This window comes from Eulemur rufifrons, chromosome 29, assembly GCF_041146395.1.
Source record: "Eulemur rufifrons isolate Redbay chromosome 29, OSU_ERuf_1, whole genome shotgun sequence".
Lineage (NCBI taxonomy): Eukaryota > Metazoa > Chordata > Mammalia > Primates > Lemuridae > Eulemur > Eulemur rufifrons.
The window spans coordinates 29,104,812-29,129,092 of NC_091011.1; the positions used below are offsets into that span (position 1 = coordinate 29,104,812).

The 24,281-nt window shown below is 37.7% G+C and overlaps 1 protein-coding gene and 1 non-coding gene across 4 annotated transcripts; both read left to right on the forward strand.

Moving 5' to 3' along the window:
- Nucleotides 1-551: 551 nt before the first annotated feature.
- TRA2A (transformer 2 alpha homolog) lies at nt 552-23,889 on the forward strand. Of its 3 annotated transcripts, none has more exons than XM_069461374.1 (8): nt 552-733; nt 10,576-10,709; nt 13,571-13,736; nt 14,974-15,162; nt 19,365-19,480; nt 22,310-22,438; nt 22,785-22,852; nt 23,012-23,889. In XM_069461374.1, exons 1-8 carry the CDS (start codon nt 698-700, stop codon nt 23,020-23,022), a joined length of 849 nt encoding a protein of 282 aa, XP_069317475.1. In that variant the 5' UTR covers nt 552-697; the 3' UTR covers nt 23,023-23,889. The 3 variants fall into 3 exon arrangements, with proteins under 3 accessions (XP_069317475.1, XP_069317476.1, XP_069317477.1); XM_069461375.1 differs by having other exon boundaries at nt 22,788-22,852; XM_069461376.1 differs by having other exon boundaries at nt 22,313-22,438.
- On the forward strand, nt 6,332-6,393 carry LOC138377708 (U7 small nuclear RNA). Its single transcript, XR_011231864.1, has one exon. It is a non-coding gene; the product is annotated as a U7 small nuclear RNA (small nuclear RNA).
- Nucleotides 23,890-24,281: the final 392 nt, after the last annotated feature.

Genomic DNA, 24,281 nt, shown 5'->3' on the forward strand with positions numbered 1-24,281 from the left:
GGGACTACAGGCATGCGCCACCATGCCCGGCTAATTTTTTCTCTATATATTTTTAGTTGTCCAGCTAATCTCTTTCTATTTTTTTTTTCAGTAGAGACGGGGGGGGGGGGGTCTCGCTCTTGCTCAGACTGGTCTCGAACTCGTGACCTTGAGCGATCCACCCAGCCTTGGCTTCCCAGAGTGCTAGGATTAAAGGCGTGAGCCACCACGCCCGGCCCGCTTCTAGTTTTTTCTGTTCCCTTATGTCAGAATCCACTTGGATAATATTTAGAAAAGCTAAGGTCAATAAAAGCTCATCTGGTGACTTAAAATCTTCAAAAGGGTTTACGCGTTACAGATGAGCCCGAAGTTTGGAGGTCGAGGTTAGGGATGCGCTTCCCAGGCACCTGACTCAGAGCACACGCCCCCTGCGCGCTCTAGGCCGACCGCCACACAAAGCCTCGTGGAGGCGGGGCCTCGTGACGTCACAGAGAGGCCCGCCCCCTGACGTCGCGCACTGGGGAGGCCAGAAGGTTTCTGGCGGCGCCGGCGCCGGCGCCATTTTGCCGGGGCCTGCGACCGAGTGGGAGTGGAGTGGAGTAGCCGTTGTTGCTGACTCTTTCCTCCTCCCCACGGTCCAGTCAGCGGGTTGAGTAGGTCACTGGCCCTCGAGCCGAGACTTGTTTCTTATTTAGTTCTGGGGGAGCGCCTGGCCGACATGAGTGATATAGAGGAGAACAACTTCGAGGGCAGAGTGAGTACAAAGCCGCGGGAGCCGTCTCGGCGGCGGCCCGATGCTCGGGGTTTCACGGGGACGAGCGCGGTCGGGCGGGGTTGCCGGGAGTCCTGTGAGGGCCCGGGGAAGCAACCTCTGGAGCCATCGCGATTGCTTCCTCACATCCTAAGATGGCTTCTGGGTTCTACTCCTTCCCCAAACACTACGGATAACACCCCTCACCCTTTTTTTGGAGGCTGACTGATACCTGGACTCCTGGGTCCTAATCCCTTCCCCCGCCCCTGAGGCTTCCTTATCTCTGTTCCGAAGTGTGGGGTCCCGTCGCGGTGGGGCGGGAGGAGGAGGCGGCGGCGGCAGGGAGTTCCCCTCCGGCCGGATAGTGGTAGGTACTTCCTGCGGTGGCATTTCTGGCGACCCCGAGCATCGTAGAGGGTCTCGGGGTCGAAAGTGCGCGGGGCTGTTTTCCGGGCGGGGAGAAGCTGGCGTGGGACTAGCTGGGGCCTGTGTCTCCTTGGCTCTCTATTGCAGTGAGCGGCCGCGTCTCTGTTGGAACCGGCGGCGTTGCGTCTATAAAGGCGAAAGCCTTGAGGTTGAAGGTGGGACGAGCCTAATGAAGTGGTTAGTCAACGACCGCACCGACCCTTAAGCGTTCTTAAGACGAGAGCTGTGAGGGGAAAACTACGCAAGGAGCCCTTTTACCCTTAATGTCCCTTCTACTTTCCTTTCACTTCAGAATGAATGTGGAAATGCTATAACGCCTTATTTTTCTAATTCCTTGATGTTGGGTTTTTTTCTCTTTATATCTCAACTTCTAATGCTTTTCTTCCTGTGACCTTTGATCTGAAAACTGACCACTCCTTTACAGGTTTCTACGGTAAAAAAAAAAAAAAAGGAATCTTCTTTCTTTAAATAACTGAACGAATTTCATGGCTCAGTATTTTAAAAATAACTAGTCAGATTATACTCTTTAACTAAAAGGGGTACCTGAAAATTAACAGGCCCTGTCCCATTTCTCCTCTCAACCCCATCCTTCAGCAAAGAGGGGTCAGAAGGTTTTCGTTATTTGGGATCGGTTGAAAATAAACATCACAAAGAATACGTTATCCTCCAGCTTAAATGTACTAGAACCTTTATCAGGGTTTGAGTTATATTTCCAAAGTTACCCTAGTAGTGGAAATGGGTGGAAGTGAGTTAGTGTGAAACCCTGAAAAGAAAACAAAGCCCCAGGCAACACGTTCCCGCTGTTGTGTTGGTTCTAGTCACTAGGGGAAACACTAAAAACACTTGTTAGGCTGTGCTGGAGGGAATGAATTTTGTCCGTTTTGGAAGTTCCTGGAACCAGTCGGTCAAGTCAGAAGGTCACTTTAGGATTTAGTTCTTCCTGAGGAAAGAGATTTCAGAGCAATAGGTTAGAAACAAAGAAGCTACCTTTAATTTCTTTGATTGGATTTTTTGGAAATTAATAGGTGAACCTGCTCATTTTTTAGGATGGTTTATTAATTGTCCCAATAGAACTTTGTGAAATCATGCCATAAAAATATTTGGTGATAGTTGTAAACTGCTGCTGGTTTTGAAAATGTTAGGTAGTGATGGGGGAAAAAAAATGCTGTCCATTCATCTTTCCTTCGATTAACTTTCATAACAGAAAATTTTTTTTGTTAATATTCTGATTTGGTTTGTGGGGAAGTGAAGAGGACTCCTAGTGGGACCTTGTTACCTTTAGTTATTTTTAAATTTGTCATCAAATGGAGGAAAGGAGTAAGTTCTAGATATTGTCACCTTACCTACCTACGTAAGTAACATGTGAGATTCCCACCCACTTTTAATCTGAAATGTGTGTAGGCATTGATGATTTATTTACTAGAAATAAAGGGCCCTATTACGGCCCTTTGTGATCATAGTAAATATTTTTCACAAGTGGTACCTGGGTGTATTTTAGTGTAAATCAACTCAATTGAATGATTAATGCTTCCAGGCTCATATATTATGTCCTTTTAGTTTTGTGTTTTAATTTTTTTAGGTTGAGGTAATTGTCTTTATTTGTAACTAAAGAATTAAGAGAATGCTGGAAGCTTTTCTGAAGGTGTCTCTTTTTTACTGTTTCTTAAAGCAATTTAATATTCACTAGTGCTTTTGGTTTTTAAACTACAGTGAGTACTTTTATCTGCTGACCATAAGCCAGTTGTAACACAACTGCTGTGTCCTTATTTTTGTACCTTAAGATACCTACATGCAACAACCACATAGGCTCAAAAAAGGACTTTCAAATGATGGGTGTTGAGGTGTTTAAATGGTTATTAGACTTCAAACTTTATTAAAATTAGGGAAAACATTGGCAAGTCAGTATTCATATGTTAAGGTTATCAGAAGTGTTTGTGGAGTTACAAATAGTTTTTGGATTTAATTAATATTTTTCCCTTTATGTAGGAGTTCTTCAATGAGAAGGATGTCTCTAATACTTTAAAGTGCAATTTCATTTGCTTTATGTAGATTATAAACAGGGCACATATTAAGCCTATCTTACTTAAGAAGACATTTAGAATTATAGGGTAACTTTCCAGAGGCCACCAAACATTAAAGAAACAGGACTAATATTAATATTGCCTACTTTTATAGCATCTTAGAATCTACCACCCTAAAAATCTTGATATGTTTTCTAATGTACTGTTTGTGGTAATCTTGCAAGGGCTGGAGTCACGTTGGCATTTTAGAAATGAAAAAAAGCACACTGTACTTCAGTGTCTCAAAGCTATTAATGGAGTTTGCAAAAAGCAGTTACTGAAGCTTAATTTTCTGTTATAGACTAATATCTCTTCCATTTTAAAGGACTAGAGTAAAAGAACTTTAGAAAAGAAAATATAATTGTCTGGATTCTGTTGTAAGTAACTCAAGATGAAACTCAGTGGTAAGAGCCTTTTTAGTAAGGGTAAGTGTTCTTGAGGAAGAGGGAACTTGCAGTCTACTTTGAGATGACTGACAGTTCAAATCAGGCAAAAGTAAGTGTATAGTCAAGTTCTGTGTGATGGAATTAATAAGGAATTCAGAAAATGAGCCTGAGCAGTTTTGTGAACTAGGAGAACAGGAAAGCTTTACCTAGATATAAAACTTTCAGTAGATTTTATGATTAGGGAAATGAATCTTGATTGTATGGGTGTGACAATGAGGAGGTTATGCTGGAATAGTGAAAGATGAATCTGACTAAATATGCAGTCAGATAATGGAGGATTTTGAATACTAGATTTAGGGATTTGGACTTAATCCAGTATGCTCTAAGGTGCTAATATGGCTAAGGTGCCATCTATGAATCCTTAATTCTGGGAGGGGCATAATGAAAGGAATATTAGCCAAGACCAGAGATTGGTACAGGAAGGGCAGCAGGAAACACTTGACGTATTTTCTAAGAAAAGAAATCATGTAAAAATCTGGGCTAAACAGGGTAGCAGTGCAATATAAAGAATTAAGGAGACTTCTAGCCATAGGGAAATAAAAGGGAACACAAAAGATAAAAGGAAAAATTGAAAGAATGAATTAGACAATTTTTAAGGGATCTAGGAGAATAATGGTGCCACTAAATAGGTCCATTAAACAGTTTCCTTGGAACATGTATATCAGGTTAACAAACATTTTAAGTGGAAATGTCCTCTGGAGCTGGAAGTGAGGTTGGCGATTGAGCTGTGGCTTTGCATGTCATCTTCATAAAAGTAATGAATTGTTTACTTCATTCAGCTTCAACTAAAATGACGATTTTGACCTCAAAAAATTTGAGTGCCCCGTATAAAAATTAAGGGGAATAGAGATAAAGCCTTTCTTATTTTAATTATTTCCCTAACTTTTTAAAAATTAAACTTTGTTGTGCAATTCTTTTTCAAGCAGTAGCCCAGTGTTTACAGTAAGGGTTAATGGTTCTTTATTTTTTAGGGGTCTATCTTACAATTCCACAGTTATTTATGCTTTGTGGTACAGTTGAAGAGGAAAGATGGTGCTTATTCTCACCTCCTTTTCAGGGTTTGTTCTGGCTTTTTGAGTAGCTGGAGTATTAAAAGACTTCTAGAGTTCCCCTTCTTATTATGTGAGGTGATTAGATGATAATAGTGAAGAGCAAAACAAAAATTCATTTGTACCAATTTGGAATTAAAAGTTGTATGTGTGAAGATATTTTGATAAAGAATAGAAGAAATACGGGGAGGTTTTTTCATTTCTCTGAAATCTGATAATGTTAGAAGTGGTGATTACCTCATTAAAAACCCAACTTGGCAACTGGCTCTTTTTTTAAATAAAAGAAAATCTCTTAAATTGGTCTACTAAATTTTTTAATGAAATTTTAAAATAATCACTGAGGGATATCATAGCATGTTAGCTTTAAAAAGACTTATTCAGCTACTTAAGCAATTTAATTTTGTGTATCTCACCAAATTGACCTGTTACGAAAGGGTAAACCTTCCTTTCTTGTGGTAGCGATAGTATTAAACCTGAGAAAGTCTTATTTGTTGTAGGTTTATTTTATTTTCCTAAAATTAAGTACTATCATTTAATTTTAATGCTTTTTTATTGTTCTTCTACCCTTCCCCCCCATTTAAGCAGAGAATTTGTAAACTTAAGGAAACATCTCAAATTTTTATATTTGAGATTCTTTCACTGAAGGGTGCTCATTTGCTTAATGTATGTAGAAGGCAGAATTTTGAAAAGGAGCAGTGCAGGTAATTATACCCATAGTGCATAACTGATTTTATAGATGTCACAGATGCTTATACTTTGTACTGTTTCTAACATGAGAATAAAGAGCCTTGAGATCTAAAAGAATGTCAAGGAATTTAAATTTAGGGATGAGAGTCTGTTTAAAAAAAACAGACAAAGTAAATTTTCTCTATAGGCTTAATTTTGTAAATGAACTGAACTTTTTTTTACCTGTAGCATAACTCTGGTAGGATAACAAGTATGAAATGACATGAATAATCACCATAGTGGTTTCTTAGAACTTGTCTGACAGAGTGAAAACTTTAATAGTATCATTGGGTACTCAGGCATCAACTAATCCTGGGGCCTTTGTAAAAGGTGTGTATTCACACAGCGAATTAATGCTGATTATTTGTTCATATGTTCTAGAAGATTTAGCAGGACAGAAGTGGAGGTGAGAAAATGGTAGCAGTCAGACATGGAAAAGATTGTAAACACTACAGAAAATTTGAGAGGAGGATGATAAAAGAAAATGTAGTTCTCCTTCCTCCTTTAAGTTACTTCCCTATATAGTTGTGTATAATACTTACTGTCTGGTAATTTTCACCAAGAATGTGAGTGACTAGGCCTGACTGATCTGCGGGAGAAGAAAAGTAATGATTTTTCCTTGAAACCAGGACCCTGGCATCTGATTTACTCAAGATTCAGAAATACTCTGACACCAGATGAGAGCATAAGCAGAGAATGCTATAACAAGTTCTTAGCACTTTGGTCTTAGTTGCTGTTTATCAGCTTTTAATACAGCTAAACCACTTTAGTCCTTACAAACGAACAATTGTGGCATGAGTTTAAGTTTGCTTATATAAGTGCCAATTACTAAATCATTTTTTATGAGAGAAGTTATTCCAAAACTATTCTAAACTTTAGAAAATACACATACACAAGTGTTACACCTCTTTTAGAATTTTTCTAGCAGGTGTTCTGGTGCTTACTGGAAAACCCCCAAAATTTAAAAAAAAAAAAATGAAAGAAAATATACATACAGTATTAGAATATTTTTGAGCCTTTGCAGATAAAAACCACTTAAAATTCATTCAAAATGCAGTATACAAGTATGACCTTAAAGGAAAGGAAATTATTGTTTAAAATAAGCTAATATTATAAGCAAACAGTATTTCTTTTTAAAGGATTGGTCTAATAGCAGTTATGGTTTAAGAAGAGATTGGAAGTGTTTCTTTAACAGCCTAAGAATTTGTAAAAGAAGCATCCTATCATATCCAAGAGGAAGGAAGCAGAAACTCTTATTTCTGTAGACTGAAATTGAGTAAATACAGTTTCTTACAAGTCCCAAAGAATGAAGTTCTTATTCTTAGTATAATAAATATTGCAAGATATTTGGGTAATTTAAGTACATTCTTCCCCCTTTGGGGACATATGATTTATCTAAATACACTAGTGTACTTCTATGGAAATACAGCTCCAGTTTCATAAAATATTTAGGAAAATATATTTTGAGTAAGTTTGCTTTGCTCATACTGTGTATTAGTATACTCAGAGACTTGGATTTGTGTAAATTTGGCACTGTAACCTGGCATAGAATTTGCTTGGCCTTAATATTGGAATGGGTTACAATGTAGCATTTATATTAGTTTATGTGTTTATTTTAATGAGTATTAAGTACTAAGCATATGTATTATGTTGGGTTTTTTCTTTCATCTATAATATATTGGCCTTATTAAAAGACTGCAGTTATTGCTTGTTGTAGGAATTATGTTCTACAACATATATATATACATAAAATAACCCAGATTAAAAGAATAGTACATGGTTATTGTTATTGTTATGTACAGTGTGTAAAATACGCGGAAAGATATCAAGATACCCCCAGAGGTATCTTGGTAATAAAGACTAGTTATAAACAAACAAGTAGATAAACACCAGAAGAAAAACCTTCCTAAGCAGGTTGTGCTATGCCTGGGTTCCAGTTTATAGCATATGAGGTAGACTGGAGACCTATTTAAGATTTCTTTTAAAATCTGTGATATGAGTTGATTGACTCATTAGTCTGCCCATTTCAACTTGGCAGCATATATTTTTAATAATTGTTGGATCCAGGAGCCAGTTTACTGAGGAATTTGTCAACTTCTTGACTTGACAGCTATAAAAACAGGTGGTCTGGTAAAACGGGGCAGATACCACCTCTTCCCAGCATTTAATTTTTTTCTGTTTGTAATTTCAATTCAGTTTTTAAATTCTGAATAGTTGTATAAATTCCTTTGAAAAGATTTGAAATTATTTCATAATGAAAATAAGTTAAAGATAGAAAAGGATATCTAGCATTTGTCCCTCGTAAAGGACTTCTTGTGGCTTGATTTTTAATGCAGAGTTTAGTGAAAGTGACATTTATTTGGTAGCAGTTTTTGAGAAATAAGTTGCTTTAAAATTATGAATATTAATATGACCTTTTTTTCTTTGTAAAGACTCTTTATTAACCACCAGTTCTTAAAATGATGGACCTTTTTTTTTTTGGTATTATAGTAAAAATGTTTCTAAGGAATTAAGTTTATTTTGTACTTGGTAGTTTATTCTTTTGGTTACGTTTACTCCAGCAGTTATTAACTTTTTAAGAAAGTCTCTAGATTGTTTTTAGAAGTTAAAATGATAGGGACAACTTTGTAACTAGGTGTTAGAGGGACCTGAGAGGACTATTTTAATCTTGGATGATTCCATGAAGAAATTTATTCAGATTTAGATTTCTCAGAGATACAAAGAGAAGAAGGGCAGACAACAAAAGAGGTTAGGCATTTGTGATACCTTGGGTAATATCTTGCTGATGTCTTTCAAAAAAGACATCCTATCATACCTTAATGCTTTGTTTTGCTACTCCACAACTGGAATTTAAAATTTAAATTTTGAGATGTTATTAACTGTTTAATATAAGATTCTTATTTCTATCCTAGTAAAATTAAAGGTTTACGGTGTGTCACAGAGCAAAGCCTTCTGATATGTGTGTGTAACAAGGGCTTTGGTGATGTTCATAAGTATTATTCCAGCTACTGCTATTCAACAGTAGCATAAAGGAACATTATGCCAGAAGGGAAAGCCAAAAAAGAAAGAGGAAAGATACTCTTATCAGTTTAGTTAATGAACCAGCCTGTGAAACTTCAATTGCAAGCAATTTAGCCATACTTTTTTTTTTTTTTGTACTATGCTACTTTTATAGTTTCAATGAGTGAAAAAGCCCACATTGCTATGCCTGCTTCCAGGCATCTGTCCAGGAATTTTGAGGGTATCTGAGGTGTAGTGAAAGATTTGTTCTAGGTAGCTAAATGAGCATGATTGGTATTGAACAGAAAGGTAGCTATATATTTCAGTTTTGCTTTCATCTGAAAACATGGATAGACCTAGTGGCATTAGTACAGTTCTTGATAAGTCTTTTGATATTAAACTTGAAGTAAAGGCAAAGTTTTAAGAAAGGTGTTTTTAAAAGTTGTGTGATAATATTATGGCATAAATGAAAATCGGTATGAAATTGGGTAATTACAGTAATAAGGCTTAAATGGACAGGGAAACCACATTGTCAATCCTATTTGGGTCATAATCGTCTCAGCTGTCAAATTTTAAAACAAGTTTTTAATCAGTTATAAATCATATATTATTTGGAAAGTTTTTATTTATATTCAGCTTTTTCAGACACTACTCAGTTTTCTGATATATAATCACTGAACCGAGTACAAGTATACATAAAATATATATAAAAACCATGAGCAATGCCTTCTATGTCACAGGCCAAAAAAAAAAAAACTGAGCAAAGAGGTGGGATCAAAGATAAAGATCATGATACAAATTTTGTGACTTCTTGCACATTGTGATATTATTCCATGTGTATTTTAAAGTGGCACAGTTGGCAAAAATGCATATTTCAGGAATTAACAAGCTATGAGGGAAGTTTTAAGAATTTCATTCTTCTTCACCTTGTTTTTTTTAGTATGCTTGTTTGTCTTCAGAACAAATTCTTTCAAGTTAAATCAGAATGAGCAAAAATAGTGATTGAAACAAAATTGAGAGAAGGTGTTAGTAATTTTACTATTTTTTTGACTTCTTTGAACCTTGGCATTTGTGCTATAATGCACCAGTTTAGACAGGTGTGTGCAAATACTTCAGCCTGGGATGCTTTGCTTTAACTATATCTCCATTTCTAGCATGGCTTAATGAGAGCTTCTTTTAAGAATTTCCAGGTTATAAAATAGTGCAAATTTAACACTTAGGTGGGGGGAAACTACAGTTAATGTTAGATTTATATTTGAATTAAGTATATTAAAATTGTTTACATTTTAGGAACTAGAATGAAACATGAAAGGGGAGGAGGGTGAAGAGTATGGTAAAAAAGAAAGACATTTAGAGAAATTCAGTAAACTGTCAGAAACTAGACTTTTGAACAATTTTAAAGACTATAAAATTGTTTTTTTTAATAAACTAGTTATTTGCACTTTACCTGCTGGCTTTTCCATTTGGTAGATAACATTCTGAACTCCAGCAGAGTTTTATAATCCCCACGTGCTTAAATATACTAAATGTTCTTTTTCCATTAAGGTTAATGTTCGTGAAGAAATTGAAGAGTTTTTTCCAAGAATGTGGAAGATAAATCAAGATAAAAGAAGGCTAATGAAAAGTATTAAAGATCAGAAAATTAAAATTGAATGGGGGAAAAAATTGAACAGAAGATTGGTCAGATAGAAGCACTTGAATATTTTTTTTAAGGCTATTTTGAATTGTTTGAATTGGGGAAGAATACACGAAGTATGAAAAATGAAAAACTCAATGAAGAATGAAGAGAAGTAGAAAGCAAGAGTGAAGTAGAATTAAAAGAATCTGGAAGAATGAATGGGTCCTAGGTTAAGTAAATGTATGGTTTATGTTCCAGTGTCTGTATGATCAAGTTGTAGATGAATTTGCATGATTACTTAGTTAATAGAGAATTGGTGATCTGGTTCAAGTAGGGTATTATTGAGGACAGTTAGCAGTATTAACGATGGGTTATTAATGAGCTGAAATTTTTTCTGGAGGGTATTGCCTAACCATTTGTTTTTCAGGAGCAATCAATATAAATAATTACGGTACTTTAAATGTTAGGTGTTAGGCATCTACGTGACCAGTGCCATTTGTAATACTGTCTTCTTTGTTAGGAGTCTCGCTCTCAGTCAAAATCTCCAACGGGAACTCCTGCTCGTGTAAAATCGGAGAGCAGGTCAGGATCTCGTAGTCCATCAAGAGTTTCCAAACACTCTGAATCCCATTCTCGATCAAGATCAAAATCCAGGTAAGTGTGTTTAAAATTATACTTACAGTGTTCTTCTTGGGTTTTTCATGACAAAGGGGTTTTAGGCTGAATTTTGTGTAGCAATTTCACCAAAGAACCAAAATCATGAAGTATACTTGTTTTTCTCAGAGTTGAAAAATGAATAGGCTGGGTGCAGTGACTCAAGCCTGTAATCCTAGCACTTTGGGAGACTGAGGTGAGGTAGAGGCATCGCTTGAGGCCAGAAGTTTGAGACCAATCTGGGGAACATAACCAGACCTAGTTTCTACAAAAAATAGCTAGGCATGGTGGGGCATGCCTGTAGTCCTAGCTCCTCGAGGCTTTGCTTGAGCCTAGATGTTCGAGGCTGTAGTGAGCTATGGTGGAACCAATTCGCTCCAGCCTGGGCAACAGAGCAGAACCATGTCTCAAAAAATAAATATATTCTAGATAAAGACTTAGATAAGAATCATTTCTTGGCCCAGTTAATCTGTTGGATACTAGCTATTAATACAAATTAAATATTGATTGAGGCGGAGTGTGGTAGCTCACACCTGTAATCCTAGCACTCTGGGGAGAGCAAGGCAGGAGGTGAGCTCAGGAGACCAGCCTGAGCAATCGCGAGATCCCGTCTCTACAAAAAAATAGAAAAATTAGCCAGGTGTGGAGGTGTGCACCTATAATCTCAGCTACTCAGGAGGCTAAGGCAGGAGGATCACTTGAGCCCAGGAGTTTGAGGTTGCAGTGAGCTACAATGATGGCCACTGTAGCACTATAGCCGGGCAACAGAGCGAGACTGTCTCTAAAAAATTAAAACACAAAATAAATAATTATTGATTGATTTAAATGTGCTTGGCATTTGAGACAGTATTTGATTTTATGCCAACAATATTTGTACAAGAAAAAGGAAGTTTTCTCCATTGGAGACTTGCATGTAATTTATGCAGAGAAAGTTTGATGTCTATACTACTTGGTTAACAGAGTGAGAAGCATTTTTAAGGTTCACATTCCAGCTGTATATTTTACCTAATGATTGTGACTGTCTAGATTGGAGCTCTGGTCAGATGTAAGGGGGATGGGGGTCCCCCAGTGATGCAAAGCCCCAAAAACAACAACACAAACTCTAGTGAACTGCCCCAGAGTACACTGTATCAGATGTCCCAGGTATACTGGGGTGGGATAAAAAAGTTAAAAACCTGGACAGTTTTAGTTTGATCAGTCATTGTCATTTCTTGGATTTCTTCGATAGAGACATAGAATTTATATCTTTGAAAAGAGTCTGCTTGCAAAGGGGCATGACACAGAAGAATCAGTTAAAAGGCTGTACTTTTCTTGATCCATAGTCATGCCATTTTCTGTTACATTCAGGATCTAACTCTAACAGTGCTTGATTTACTAACACCTCAATTATTTAATTGAATATATGTGCAGAATAACACTGGGCAGAATTTGAATGTAGAAATAGAAATGAGCGTATTTTTACCCTACGGCAATAGCACTTGCTGCCCTCAGCCTAGAATTCTCTTCATTCAGATAATTCTCATGTCATTTGATTGTCACCCAAGAACATAAAATAGCACACATGGTTTTTATTCCCTTACACTTAATTTCTTTTTTCATAGCATTTGTCACTGTCTGATTTAAAGAAAGCGTAGGGACTCTTGAACAAGAGTTTTGATGTCTCACTTTCCTTACTATTTAAAAGTAACAGTTGATATTTTAAATGAAGGGTGTTTTTATTTTAAAAATTGGGACTGGGCGAGGTGGCTCATGCCTTTAATCCTAGCACTCTGGAAGGCCAAGGCGGGAGGATTGCTTGAGCTCAGGAGTTCAAAACCGGCCTGAGCAAGAGTGAGGCCTCGTCTCTACAAAAAAATAAGGAAAAGTTAGCCGGGCGTGGTGGTGTGTGCCTGTAGTCCCAGCAGGAGGCAGAGGCAGGAGGATTACCATGTGATGATGGTATTGCACTCTAGCCTGTGCCACAGAGTGAGAATCTGTCTCCAAAAAAAAAAAGGAGACTGTAAATTAGTAGTGCTAAGGAAAATGGGTAGGATCAAGTCCCTCCTTAGTTTTATTCCCTTCCCCATATGTTCTCTTTTTTTTTTAACTTTGTGGCCCTTAACATTTGTAACATTTATTGAATGCCTTGTAGAAGTTACTTTGTATGACTGTCATCACTACTAGTCTGAGTAAGTTTAGTTAAGAGTGGATCATATGAATGGTAAGTAAGAATGTTTTGGATTACAGGAGGCTGAGGAGGGATAACCGCTTCAGCGCAGAGGTTTGAGGTCATAGAGATCTATGATCGTGCCACTGTACTCCAGCCTGGGAGAAATTTGTTGAATTAATCTTTTAGGCAAAAAGAGGACTGTCTGAAAACTACTAGGACTAATGAGTTAGGAGATGAACTGGAGAAGCAGCAGTACATGGATGAGATGATGCAGAAATCATCTGTAAATGAAAGAAAAGTATCTGTTAGATGAGATGGGCATTTAGATTGTTGATTAAATAATTTAGCAGATATTATATTACAGGCTAAAGAAAGATTGGAAAGGAAATGGTACTTAGCAGTGAAAGAAATATAGAACTATAGGGAGAAGATGGCGAGAATCAAAGGATTTTATTGTGGTAGTTTTTTTGTTTTTATTTTTAAAGAAGATAGAGTCTTATAACGTGTTTGTAAGGTGAAAAGGGTGAGTGTAGAAGGGATTGACTAAGAACAGGGAGGAAGTTGTAGTGATTTAAGAGAATGAGAGGAAGAATACCCTTTGCTCAGAAAGGAGGAGGAAGGATCTGGGAATAGGCAGGGATAGTGTATACATCCTTGGAAGAGGGAAGGGTGTTGGTTCCAGTATTTTTACCTAAATTTATTTCTCTGAAAGGTCAAGGTCAAGGAGGCATTCTCATAGACGTTACACTCGATCCAGATCCCACTCTCACTCTCACAGGAGACGATCTCGAAGTAGGTCATATACACCGGAATACCGGCGACGAAGGAGCCGAAGTCATTCTCCAATGTCTAACCGGAGAAGACATACAGGCAGCAGGGTATGTGGTTTATAAAAGTTAATGAAAACCTGTTTTCACTTTCCTATGTGGTAGTCACGATATAATATCTAGCTTTTATGAAAGCTCAGCCATTGTTTACAAGTAGTACTCCAGAAACAACATTAATCTGCTTTTTAGCTTTCAAAATGAAAAAAAGGAAAACTGTATGTCATAGACATACTAATAAAGGACATGCCACCATCTTAGTAAGCTTATGTGTGTTAGATAACGCAGAGGGAATGTTTTCTTTTCTTGACTTTTGAATAGTTTAGAAAGAGATGAAGTTTGGAAAGAAATACATTGCAAAAATTAAAATGAAAAACAAACTGAGTTGAAAATATTGAGATACAACGTTTTGGGGGGGGCGGTGAGGAAATAGTAAGAACTCTAGTGATGATAGATAACACTTTTATTCAGTACATTTATACTCTTAACATCCGTGCATGTGAATTATGTTATGAATAAGAAGATTGAGTCTTGGATGTGTGACATGGAGGGGTTTTGGTTTTGTTTGCTTTGGTTTTTGCTTACTGGCAGAGCCCAGGTAAAGCCCACCCAGTAAAGTTCCTGTGCTTAACTGCTATGCTATGTTGTGCTTCTCCCACGTGTCAATCACTTAACCATGGTAGAGTACATCATTATTTAATGTTGTGAAATCTGTACATATATTTCTTAAATCTAGATTGTGGAAACATAGAATATCCTTGCTAAAGAATGAAAATGGGATTGGTCCAAGTGCAGTGGTGTTTACAACTAATTGATCACAACCAGTTACAGATTCCTTTGTTCCTTCTCCACTCCGACTGCTCCACTTGACCAGCCTTAAAAAAAAAAAAAAAAAAAGGAAAAGGAAGAATGAAAATGGAGGAGAAGGAGTCATATTACAGATCTATTAGGGATATGAAAAATTTGAATAAATTAGAAATACAGTATTAAACTGAGGGTGAATTCTTAGGATAGATTCTGAAAAATTGCTGAGCTAGAGTGGAATGTTGGAACACTTTTATTCAGGCTATAGCCAGGAGGTATATATATTTCAAAGAAGGCCTAAATGTACTGCGAACTGTAAAATGTGATTCATCTGCTTTACTTCTCTTAAAATCTTATTTCCAAATGACTAGAAATAATATATTCTTTGTGTATTGGATGAAGTGTTCTAAATAAAGTATTTCTGTGTTTTTTAATTTTGATTTTAATTTGGAGTTTTAATTAAATTTAAATAACATTTATTCAATAGGCGAATCCAGATCCCAACACTTGTCTTGGAGTGTTTGGCCTCAGTTTGTATACAACAGAGAGAGATCTTCGTGAAGTATTTTCTCGATATGGACCATTGAGTGGTGTCAATGTAGTTTATGATCAGCGAACTGGGAGATCTCGAGGATTTGCTTTTGTGTATTTTGAGAGAATAGATGATTCAAAGGAGGTAAATTTGTTTTTATAATTTTCATTTTTAAAAAAATTTTATATGCATGATTATAGTATTGAGTTACTATTAAAAGTTGACTGAAAGACTCCCAGTTCTGTAAACTTTATGTCCTCTCTAACTCTGACCTGAGTCAAAACTCTGCTTCTCTATGTTACAATTGGAGTGGCCATGGTTTCACTTTATTCAGCTTATGCTTTCTGGTTTAGGTATGTCGGAGTGAAATCTGGCCTTGTAAAGTGAGCTGTTTGTGTTTGAGTTCATGGAAAAAATAAAGTGTTTAAATGGGGTTTTTTGTTGTTGTTGTTGTTTTTCTGAGACAGAGTCTCCTTCTGTAGCCCAGGTTAGAGTGCCGTGGCGTCAACCTAGCTCACAGCAATCTCAAACTCCTGGTCTTGAGCAATCCTTCTGCCTCAGCCTCCCGAGTAGCTGGGACTACAGGCATGCGCAACCATGCCCGGCTAATTTTTTTAATATATTTTTAGGTGTCCGGCTAATTTGTTTCTATTTTTAGTAGAGACAGGGTCTCGCTTGTTGCTCAGGCTGGTCTCGAACTCCTGACCTTGAGCGATCCTCCCGCCTCAGCCTCCCAGAGTGCTAGGATTACAGGTGTGAGCCACCACGCCCAGCCTAAATGTTCTCTTTTCTGTAAGCCATATTGATGCTCCAAATGGATGATTAAATTGGCTTTTAAAAATTAGAAGGCCCCGAGAAGTGGCATGGGCCTATAATCTCAGCATCTCAGGAGGCTGAGGAAGGATGCTTTGAGGCTGCAGTAAGCTATGATTATGCATGCCACCACATTTCCAACCTGGGTGACAGCCAGACCCGATGTCTCTCTCTCTCTCCTCTCTTTTTTTTTTCTTTTTAATGATGTTTAGGTTTAATCTATTTAACTTTTGTCTATAATTAGCTTCCCGTGTAATAGATGCAGCACTTTACTTTTCTATTCTCTAAATATTCATTTATTCTGTTCTATAATTGAAAAGTAAGGCCGGGCGCGGTGGCTCATGCCTGTAATCCTAGCACTCTGGGAGGCTGAGGCAGGAGGATCGCTTGAGGTCAGGAGTTTGAGACCAGCCTGAGCAAGAGCCAGACCCCGTCTCTACAAGAAATAGAAAGAAATTATATGGACAACTAAAAATATATATAGAAAAAATTAGCTGGGCACGGTGGCGCATGCCTGTAGTCCCAGCTACTTGGGAGGCTGAAGCAGGAGGATTGCTTGAGCCCAGGAGATGCCACGGCACTCTAGCCTGGTAAACAGAGTGAGACTCTGTCTAAAAAAAAAAAAAGAAGAAGAAGAGTAATATATGAAAAGAATTGATGCTTTTTCTTGTCTGTTTAATGCCATTCTTAATTTGCCTAATAGTAATCCTAATTAATGTCAGTGATTTGAAATATTGCCATTCTAATGTATTTTAGGTATTGAATTAAAAGGAAACAGTAGGCCTGCTTTCTCTTTACTAAAAGTTCATAGTAATTGTGTTAGAAAATTGCATTTTAGGGAATTTGAAGTTCAACATTAATCAGACCTTAAAAAAATTGAAAAGTATTGGTATTACTTTTTTGTACCATTTTACATGTGATAGCAGTTAGACATAGGACATTACTGCTCCATGCTTGAAAGCAACATAATCATAACAAAAATTGGCCTATGTTTCAAAAAGAATAGATGCTTTTGCCATCTGGTGGAGATAGAAACTAAGGATGCTGCTAAATGGTCTGCAGTGCATGGGGCAGGGGCAGGGGTGGGAGGCACAACATAGAATCAGTAGTGCCCCAAAATGTCAAGTAGTGCTGAAGTTGAGAAACTATGATTCTAACAAGATATTTTAGTTTGTACATCATTTATATAATAGGCACTCTAATGTCTTGTCAGAATCATGACTTTATTAAGTTGTTATGTATATATGATTTGTTTATTCCTGTTCTTAAGAGAAAAAGGTATAAATTTAGAGATAGCAGGATATCTGACCTAAAGTGAAAGTTGCAAACTACAAGCAATAACACAATTTAATTTTTATGTGAAATTTGTCTGTCTTATCCCTTGGTTTTCCCCATAACTTACCACTTGGTTTTCTGGATAAAATAAAAATGGCAAATGTACTTAGATTCCAAAGAACTTCTTGCAAATAATCATTGCATTTATTGTTATTAGTGCCTAAGGGCAAAGTGATTGGAAAGGTGAGCTCAGGTATAAAGACACAGGACTTGTTGCCATATTTACAAGTTCTTTATATTTGGAGTTCACTAGGTGGCAGTGTGTTTTATCTAAGGCTGTGGTCCCCAACCCCCGGGCCTCTGACCAGTACCAAACTGGGCCACAAGCCTGGAAGCTTCATCTGTATTTATGGCCACTCCCCACCCTCTCATCACTGTATAAAAACTGCCTCCTGTCAGATAAACGGCAGCATTAGATTCTCATATGAGTGCGAACCTGACAAACTGCGCATGCGAGTGTTCTATGTTGTGCCCTCTTATGAAAATCTGATGCCTGATGATCTGAGGTGGAGCTGAGGCAGTGATGCTAGTGCTGGGGATCCACTGCAAATACAGATTATCATTAGCAGAGAGGTTTGACTGCACAATAAATGTAATGTGCTTGAATCATCCCGAAATCATCCCAAAACTAATCCCCCCTGCTCCCCGCACCCTTCCCCTTCCATGGAAAATTTGTGGTTCATGAGACTGCTCCTTGGTGACAAAAAGGTTGGGGACCCCTGATATGGAATGGTTTGGCTAGTTTAGACTTAAACCAGTTTCTGAAGTGGTTTAGCTAAAGTGTCCGTACATTAGAAAAACCAAAACTATTGGTGTATATATAGTGAAGATAAATAAACTACTTGCCCTTGCTGTTTGAGAAAGAAGCACTTATTAAAGAATTTTGATTTTTGAAATTTCAAATAGGAAATGTGTTGAATTTGTTTCAGTTTTGGTTTTCCAGACATTTATGAGATACATAGAATTCCTTTTTTTTTTTTTTTTTTTTTTAGTTGAGGGTTTTTTGTTTTGTTTTGTTTTGGTTTTTTGCCACAAGTAAATAATATTCTCAAAGTTGTTCTTCTGAAAACTGAGACCAAAGGGACAAATCTTGTTCTTCTACAAGCATAGCCTCTTGTCAGCGTGTAGGTGTTAATTAAAGCACAAGAATTAGCTCTTTCAGAAGCTGGGCAAGGAGGCCCATATCTGTAGTGCAACTTCCTTGGGAGGCCTGAGGCAGCTTGACCCGCTTGAACCCAGGAGTTCGAATCCAGCCTGAGCAAGAGCAAGATCCCATCTCTACTAAAAATAGAAAAATTAGCCTGGCGTGGTGTCGTGCGCCTGTACTCCCAGCTACTGGGGAAGCTGAGGCAAGAGGTTCACCTGAGCCCAGAAGTTTGAGGTTTCAGTGAGCTACGATGATGCCACTGTACTCTGCCCAGGGCAACAGAGCAAGACTCTGTCTCAAAAAATAAATAAATAAAAAACAAAAAGGAAGAGGCTGGTTCGATGGTAATGGGCTATCAGAACTTATTAGTGTCACTAAAGTTGGTTTACAACCCCCCCCCCACTGCTAAATTTGACTGGCTTTAAAAAAAAAAGAAGAAATAGCTCTTTGAGGGACTCCTAAGGTGAAACATTTGTGAATTACATTAAAATTGTGTCCTTATTGGTTCTCTCAGTACGAGGCTGAAAGGCATTACTGTAATAGGTGTTTGCATCTGTTCATGTCATTTTTTCTGGGCTGCTCACTGAGTCTCATCAGTATACTGGACTGTAAACTAAAGAACAAGAATGGTGGAGGCAGGTTATAGATAGAACATACATAAAGCTTAGCTCACCCTGTTTAATGTTTTGAAGTCAGTCTTTGTAAGTGAAATGGCGGTCTACCTGGGCAACGTACAAAAAGTTTAACTTGAAAAGACTTCTTATCCCATTCTCCTTGTTGATCTTGGTGGTGGTGGGAACTGAGCCAGAGCTGGAAAATTACTTGGAGAAAAGTTTATTAACTACACTTTGGGCTGAGTAAATTAAAATGTGTTCTATACAGTATTGAAGTCCAGAAATGTTTCTTCAGTCCCTTATCCAAGTTACATTGCTATTATTTTCAAAATTGGGAGTTTATCTACAGTATAAATACTCTGTGCTTAATTTTAAGTAATGATTACTTCAAGGCTAATGAATTACGCATCACTTTCTGTGCCTGTTCTCCTTTATAGGCTATGGAAAGAGCAAATGGAATGGAGCTAGATGGTAGAAGAATTCGTGTGGATTATTCTATCACCAAGAGAGCACACACGCCTACACCAGGCATCTACATGGGCAGACCAACTCAGTAAGATTTTTTTAAGTTTTGTAAGCTAAACTATGAAATCCACCAGAAATGTACGCAAATTTTGATCAACTGGAAAATAAAATGGTTTTTTCCTGTAATTAGAGTTGAAAGTTATACATTCTTTGAGACTTTGGTGATTTTTACCTATATATATATATATATATATATATATATCTATATCTATATCTATATATATCTGAGCAGGAGAGCTCTTTGAAACTATCAAAGTATGTTCCTGTCTCTTCTCCTGCTACTATACAAATAGAAAAATAATTATTGAATACTAGAAAAATATCATATGCTATTTATACATTTATTCTTTCTGTTCTTATGTGACCTGGGAAGCCTCTATGTATAGGCAGATTTTATTGATACTAGCTAGCATTTGTTTTTTTAAAAAGCCGTAGTTTTTTTTTTTTTTTTTTTTTGAGACAGAGTCTCACTCTGTTGCCCAGGCTAGAGTGAGTGCCGTGGCGTCAGCCTAGCTCACAGCAACCTCAAACTCCTGAGCTCAAGCGATCCTCCTGTCTCAGCCTCCTGAGTAGCTGGGACTACAGGCATGCACCACCATGCCCGGCTAATTTTTTCTATATATATTTTTTAGCTGTCCATATAATTTCTTTCTATTTTTAGTAGAGATGGGGTCTCGCTCTTGCTCAGGCTGGTCTCGAACTCCTGAGCTCAAACGATCCGCCCACCTCGGCCTCCCAGAGTGCTAGGATTACAGGCGTGAGCCACCGCGCCCTGCCAAGCCGTAGTTTTTAAAATGAGCAAAACATTAATTAAGGGGCTTTTGTATAATGTTTTTAAATATACAACCAACAGCAGAGTATTTCTTGGTAATGAAAACAGGACTACAGTTGTCCTTCAGTATCGGGGGGGGGGGGGGGGGGGGGGGGGATGTGGTTCCAGGTCCTTCAGGATACCAAAATCCAAGAGTGCTCAAGTTCTTGATATAAAATGGCGTAGTTTTGCACATGACCTATGCACATTCTCCCATATAATTTAAATCACCTCTATATTATACCTAATACAATGTAATGGGGTTTTTTGTGGGTTTTTGTTTGTTTTGGCTTTGGGGTTTTTTTGTGGGGTTTGTTTGTTTGTTTTGTTTTGAGACAAGGTCTCTGTTGCACTGGGCAGAGTGCAGTGGTGTCATCGCAGCTTACTGCAACCTCCAACTCCTGGGCTTAAGCGGTCTTCTTGCCTCAGCCTCCCAAGTAGCTGGGACTGTAAGGGTGTGCCACAACGCCTGGCTAATTTTTCTGTTTTTAGTAGAAAAGGGGTCTTGCTCTTGCTCTTGCTCAGGCTGGTCTTGAACTCCTGAGGGCAAGTGATTCTCCCACCTTTGCCTCCCAGAGTGCTAGGATTATAGGCATGAACCACTGTGCCCTGTCATGTAAGTGCTATTTAATAGTTGTCACCCTGTATCGTTTAGGGAACAAAGACAAGGGGGGAAAAGTCTGTACGTGTTCGGTACAGTTTTTTCCCCCAGAAATCTATCCTTGAGTTGGTTGAATTCATGGATGTGGAACCCCATGGATATGGAGAGTTGTCTATGTAGGCATTTTATTTTATTTTATTTTTTTTTTTTTTTGAGACAGGCTCTCGCTCTGTCACCCAGGGTAGAGTACAGTGGTGTGATCATAACTCACTATAACCTTGAACTCCTGGGCTTAGGCAATCCTCCTGCCTCAGCTTCCCAAGTAAGCTTGAACTGAAAGCACAGGCTACCACATCTGGCTCTTTTTTTATTGTTTTGTAGGAATGAGGTCTGACTGTGTTGCCCAGGCTGGTCTCAAAACTCCTGGGCTCAAGCGATTGATCCACCTTGGCCTCCCAAAGTGCTGGAATTAGATATGTGAGCCACTGCACCCAGCCTAGGCTTTCATTTAATTTAAAATTTTGTTTGGGGAAGTGTGGGTTTTGGCAAGGAGAGCCTAGAAAAAACTAAAGTGAAATTAGTGCTCCTATGTTTAGGAATTTGGAAGATACCAAGAGAAAGGAGTTAGAGTTTAAAGACTTGAAATTGTTCTAGTGGTTTTACTGCTGGACCTAAGTGTAACATGGTTAATTCTCTTTGGGGTCCAGGATTAATTGCCTTTCGATTAATCACAGGGATACACATCTTAGCATTTTGACACTGCTTCATTTTGACGCTGCTTCCCAACATAGTACTTCATTTTACCTCATTGAGTAGTCCTGATAATTTGGACGCTTTTTTTTTTTTTTTTTTTTTTCCTCCCTTCCGAGACAGAGTCTCACTCTGTTGCCCAGGCTGGCGTGACTGCCATGGCGTCAGCCTAGCTCACAGCAACCTCAAACTCCTGGGCTCAAGCAATCCTCCTGCCTCAGCCTCCCGAGTAGCTGGGACTACAGGCATGCGCCACCATGCCCGGCTAATTTTTTCTATATATATATTTAGCTGTCTATATAATTTCTTTCTATTTTTAGTAGAGATGGGGTCTCGCTCTTGCTCAGGCTGGTCTGGAACTCCTGAGCTCAAACGATCCGCCCACCTCGGCCTCCCAGAGTGCTAGGATTACAGGCGTGAGCCACCGCGCCCGGCCGACAATGCTTTTTAATAGAAGAATACTTTATAGTTTTGAGAGTTTTGTGAAAGCATTCTTGGTTGTGTATATACTGAATAAGAAGCCAAAAGCAGAATACCATGGGAGTCAATAAAATGAGATAAAGAGGCAATTGACATGAAACAGTTCTTTCTCCCTTTTCTCTCCTCCCTCCATTTTTATTAAGCTATCAATTTGTAGTAAATTATTCTGGAAAATATCATTTACACTGATGTAAAATTTTTACATTTTTCTGTAGTAGTGGTGGCGGTGGTGGTGGTGGAGGTGGCGGCGGAGGTGGAGGAGGCGGCAGACGTCGAGATTCCTACTATGATAGAGGATATGATCGTGGGTATGACAGATATGAAGACTATGATTACCGGTACAGGTAATGTTTTAACTTGAATTTTCTGTTCAAGATTAGATGATAGTGTTATTCGACACTTTTGTGTTTGATATGTGTGAATAAAACTTGATGGTTAAAATAGATTATATATGATGCTTTGATAACAGAGGTTAACTATCTGTTTTTGCCAATATTTTGTTGTGCCATGTGCTTACTGTTCTAGTCTCTTTGGCACACAGAGAACTTAATAGCTTTCATATTGTGTACATTATTTTAGGTGTTAAGGAATTCTTACTTTCATCTGCCTCAGTGAAGTGATTATTGTGCTAGTAATAGCATAATATTATGCTAGTGATTAGTATGCTAAGTAATCTTTTGTTTCTTACAGAAGAAGATCACCCTCTCCTTATTATAGTCGTTACAGATCACGATCAAGATCTCGTTCCTATAGTCCAAGTATGTGAACTTTGCTTTTGTAGTGTTAGAAACCTCATTTCTAATTAATGGCTGATTTTAGAACATTAGTGTATATGGTGGCATTTAGTGGATGGAAAAATATTAGGCAAGGCAAACTATAATTGTCATATTAACTTTTTCTTGCTCTTTCTCTTTCAGGACGCTATTGATAATGGAATGGTTACAGTTGAGAACATTTTTCTCTCTTTTTTCTCTCTTTATCTTTTTTTCTGTAATTTCTGGATTTCCCCACGCTTCTGATCCTTCCTACTCCTTAAAAAAAACTTTAAAAAACTCTGTGGTTTATTCAGCATTTACACTTTTGTCAATTGTGTTGCTGTTTTCCACCCCTTTTATTTACTCTTAAGGATGTAATTGTTGTCATTTGAGTAGTTAAACATCTTGAGTAAAAAAGGAACCCCAGTGTTATGCTTTGTAAATGATTTTTCTTTGCTTTTACAGAAGATAAACTCCTGCCTAATCACATGGAGAAAGAAATGATGTTTTAAAAGCTTCTTTTGTGTTAGATACTGTATTAGAGATCTGCATTTATGATGAGCTCCCCCCCCCTTTTTTTTTTTAACTTTCTTTGGGGAAAATATTAATAGTAACACTTGAAGTAGTTCAGTCATGTCAGGTTTGTCAGGGGTGGCATGGAGCAGTCAAATAGTTGAGTTTAGAAAGTTTGAAGCTGTAGAAGAAAACACTTGCTCATTTCTTTGGAAGTACAGAATTTTTGAACCTTAAAAATTAAGTCATTTTTAGAGATGAAAAGCTCGCAGACTCCTGCAAAACATGTATTTGAAATACATCTGTTAAACCTTAAAAACTTACAAAGTGTGATTTTTGTGTTAAACTTATTGAAGTTTAAGTATTCCCTTAATCAGTGAAGGACAACCCTTATTTATTACCTAGAGCAATTGTATAATTTGCTATTAGAAATTTTGGTATTGGGACAATGGTTAAGCAGGTTATTGTATAGTATAGAGTCCTTAGAAGATACATGTGGGGAAATGTAGTCATCTTTCAAATAAAAGTTAATTTCTTTGAAAATGGGCTTGTCTCATTATTGTACAACAATGGAGAAATATAACTGGATTGATTTATGAACTCTTATGAACCGTTCTTCCTCTTCCCTATATTCCCCCAATACAGATTTATATAAAAGTTTGCTCGTCCTGAGTTTTCATTTCCTAATGTTTATCTTTTTTCAAATATTTTTTCTTCAACCTGAATGTTTAATCCTTCTCTCCTCTTTGGTCTTTTTGTTTTTTTGTTTTTTTTGGTGGACCACTCTGTAACTAATGACAATATTAGATACCAGCACCATGCTGAAGGAAAGATAAATAGGTTGTTCACACTTAAATGACTGCAGTATAACAGGGGGAGGGTATTTAGGGTGTGACCTTTAAAAGGTACTAGGAGCAGT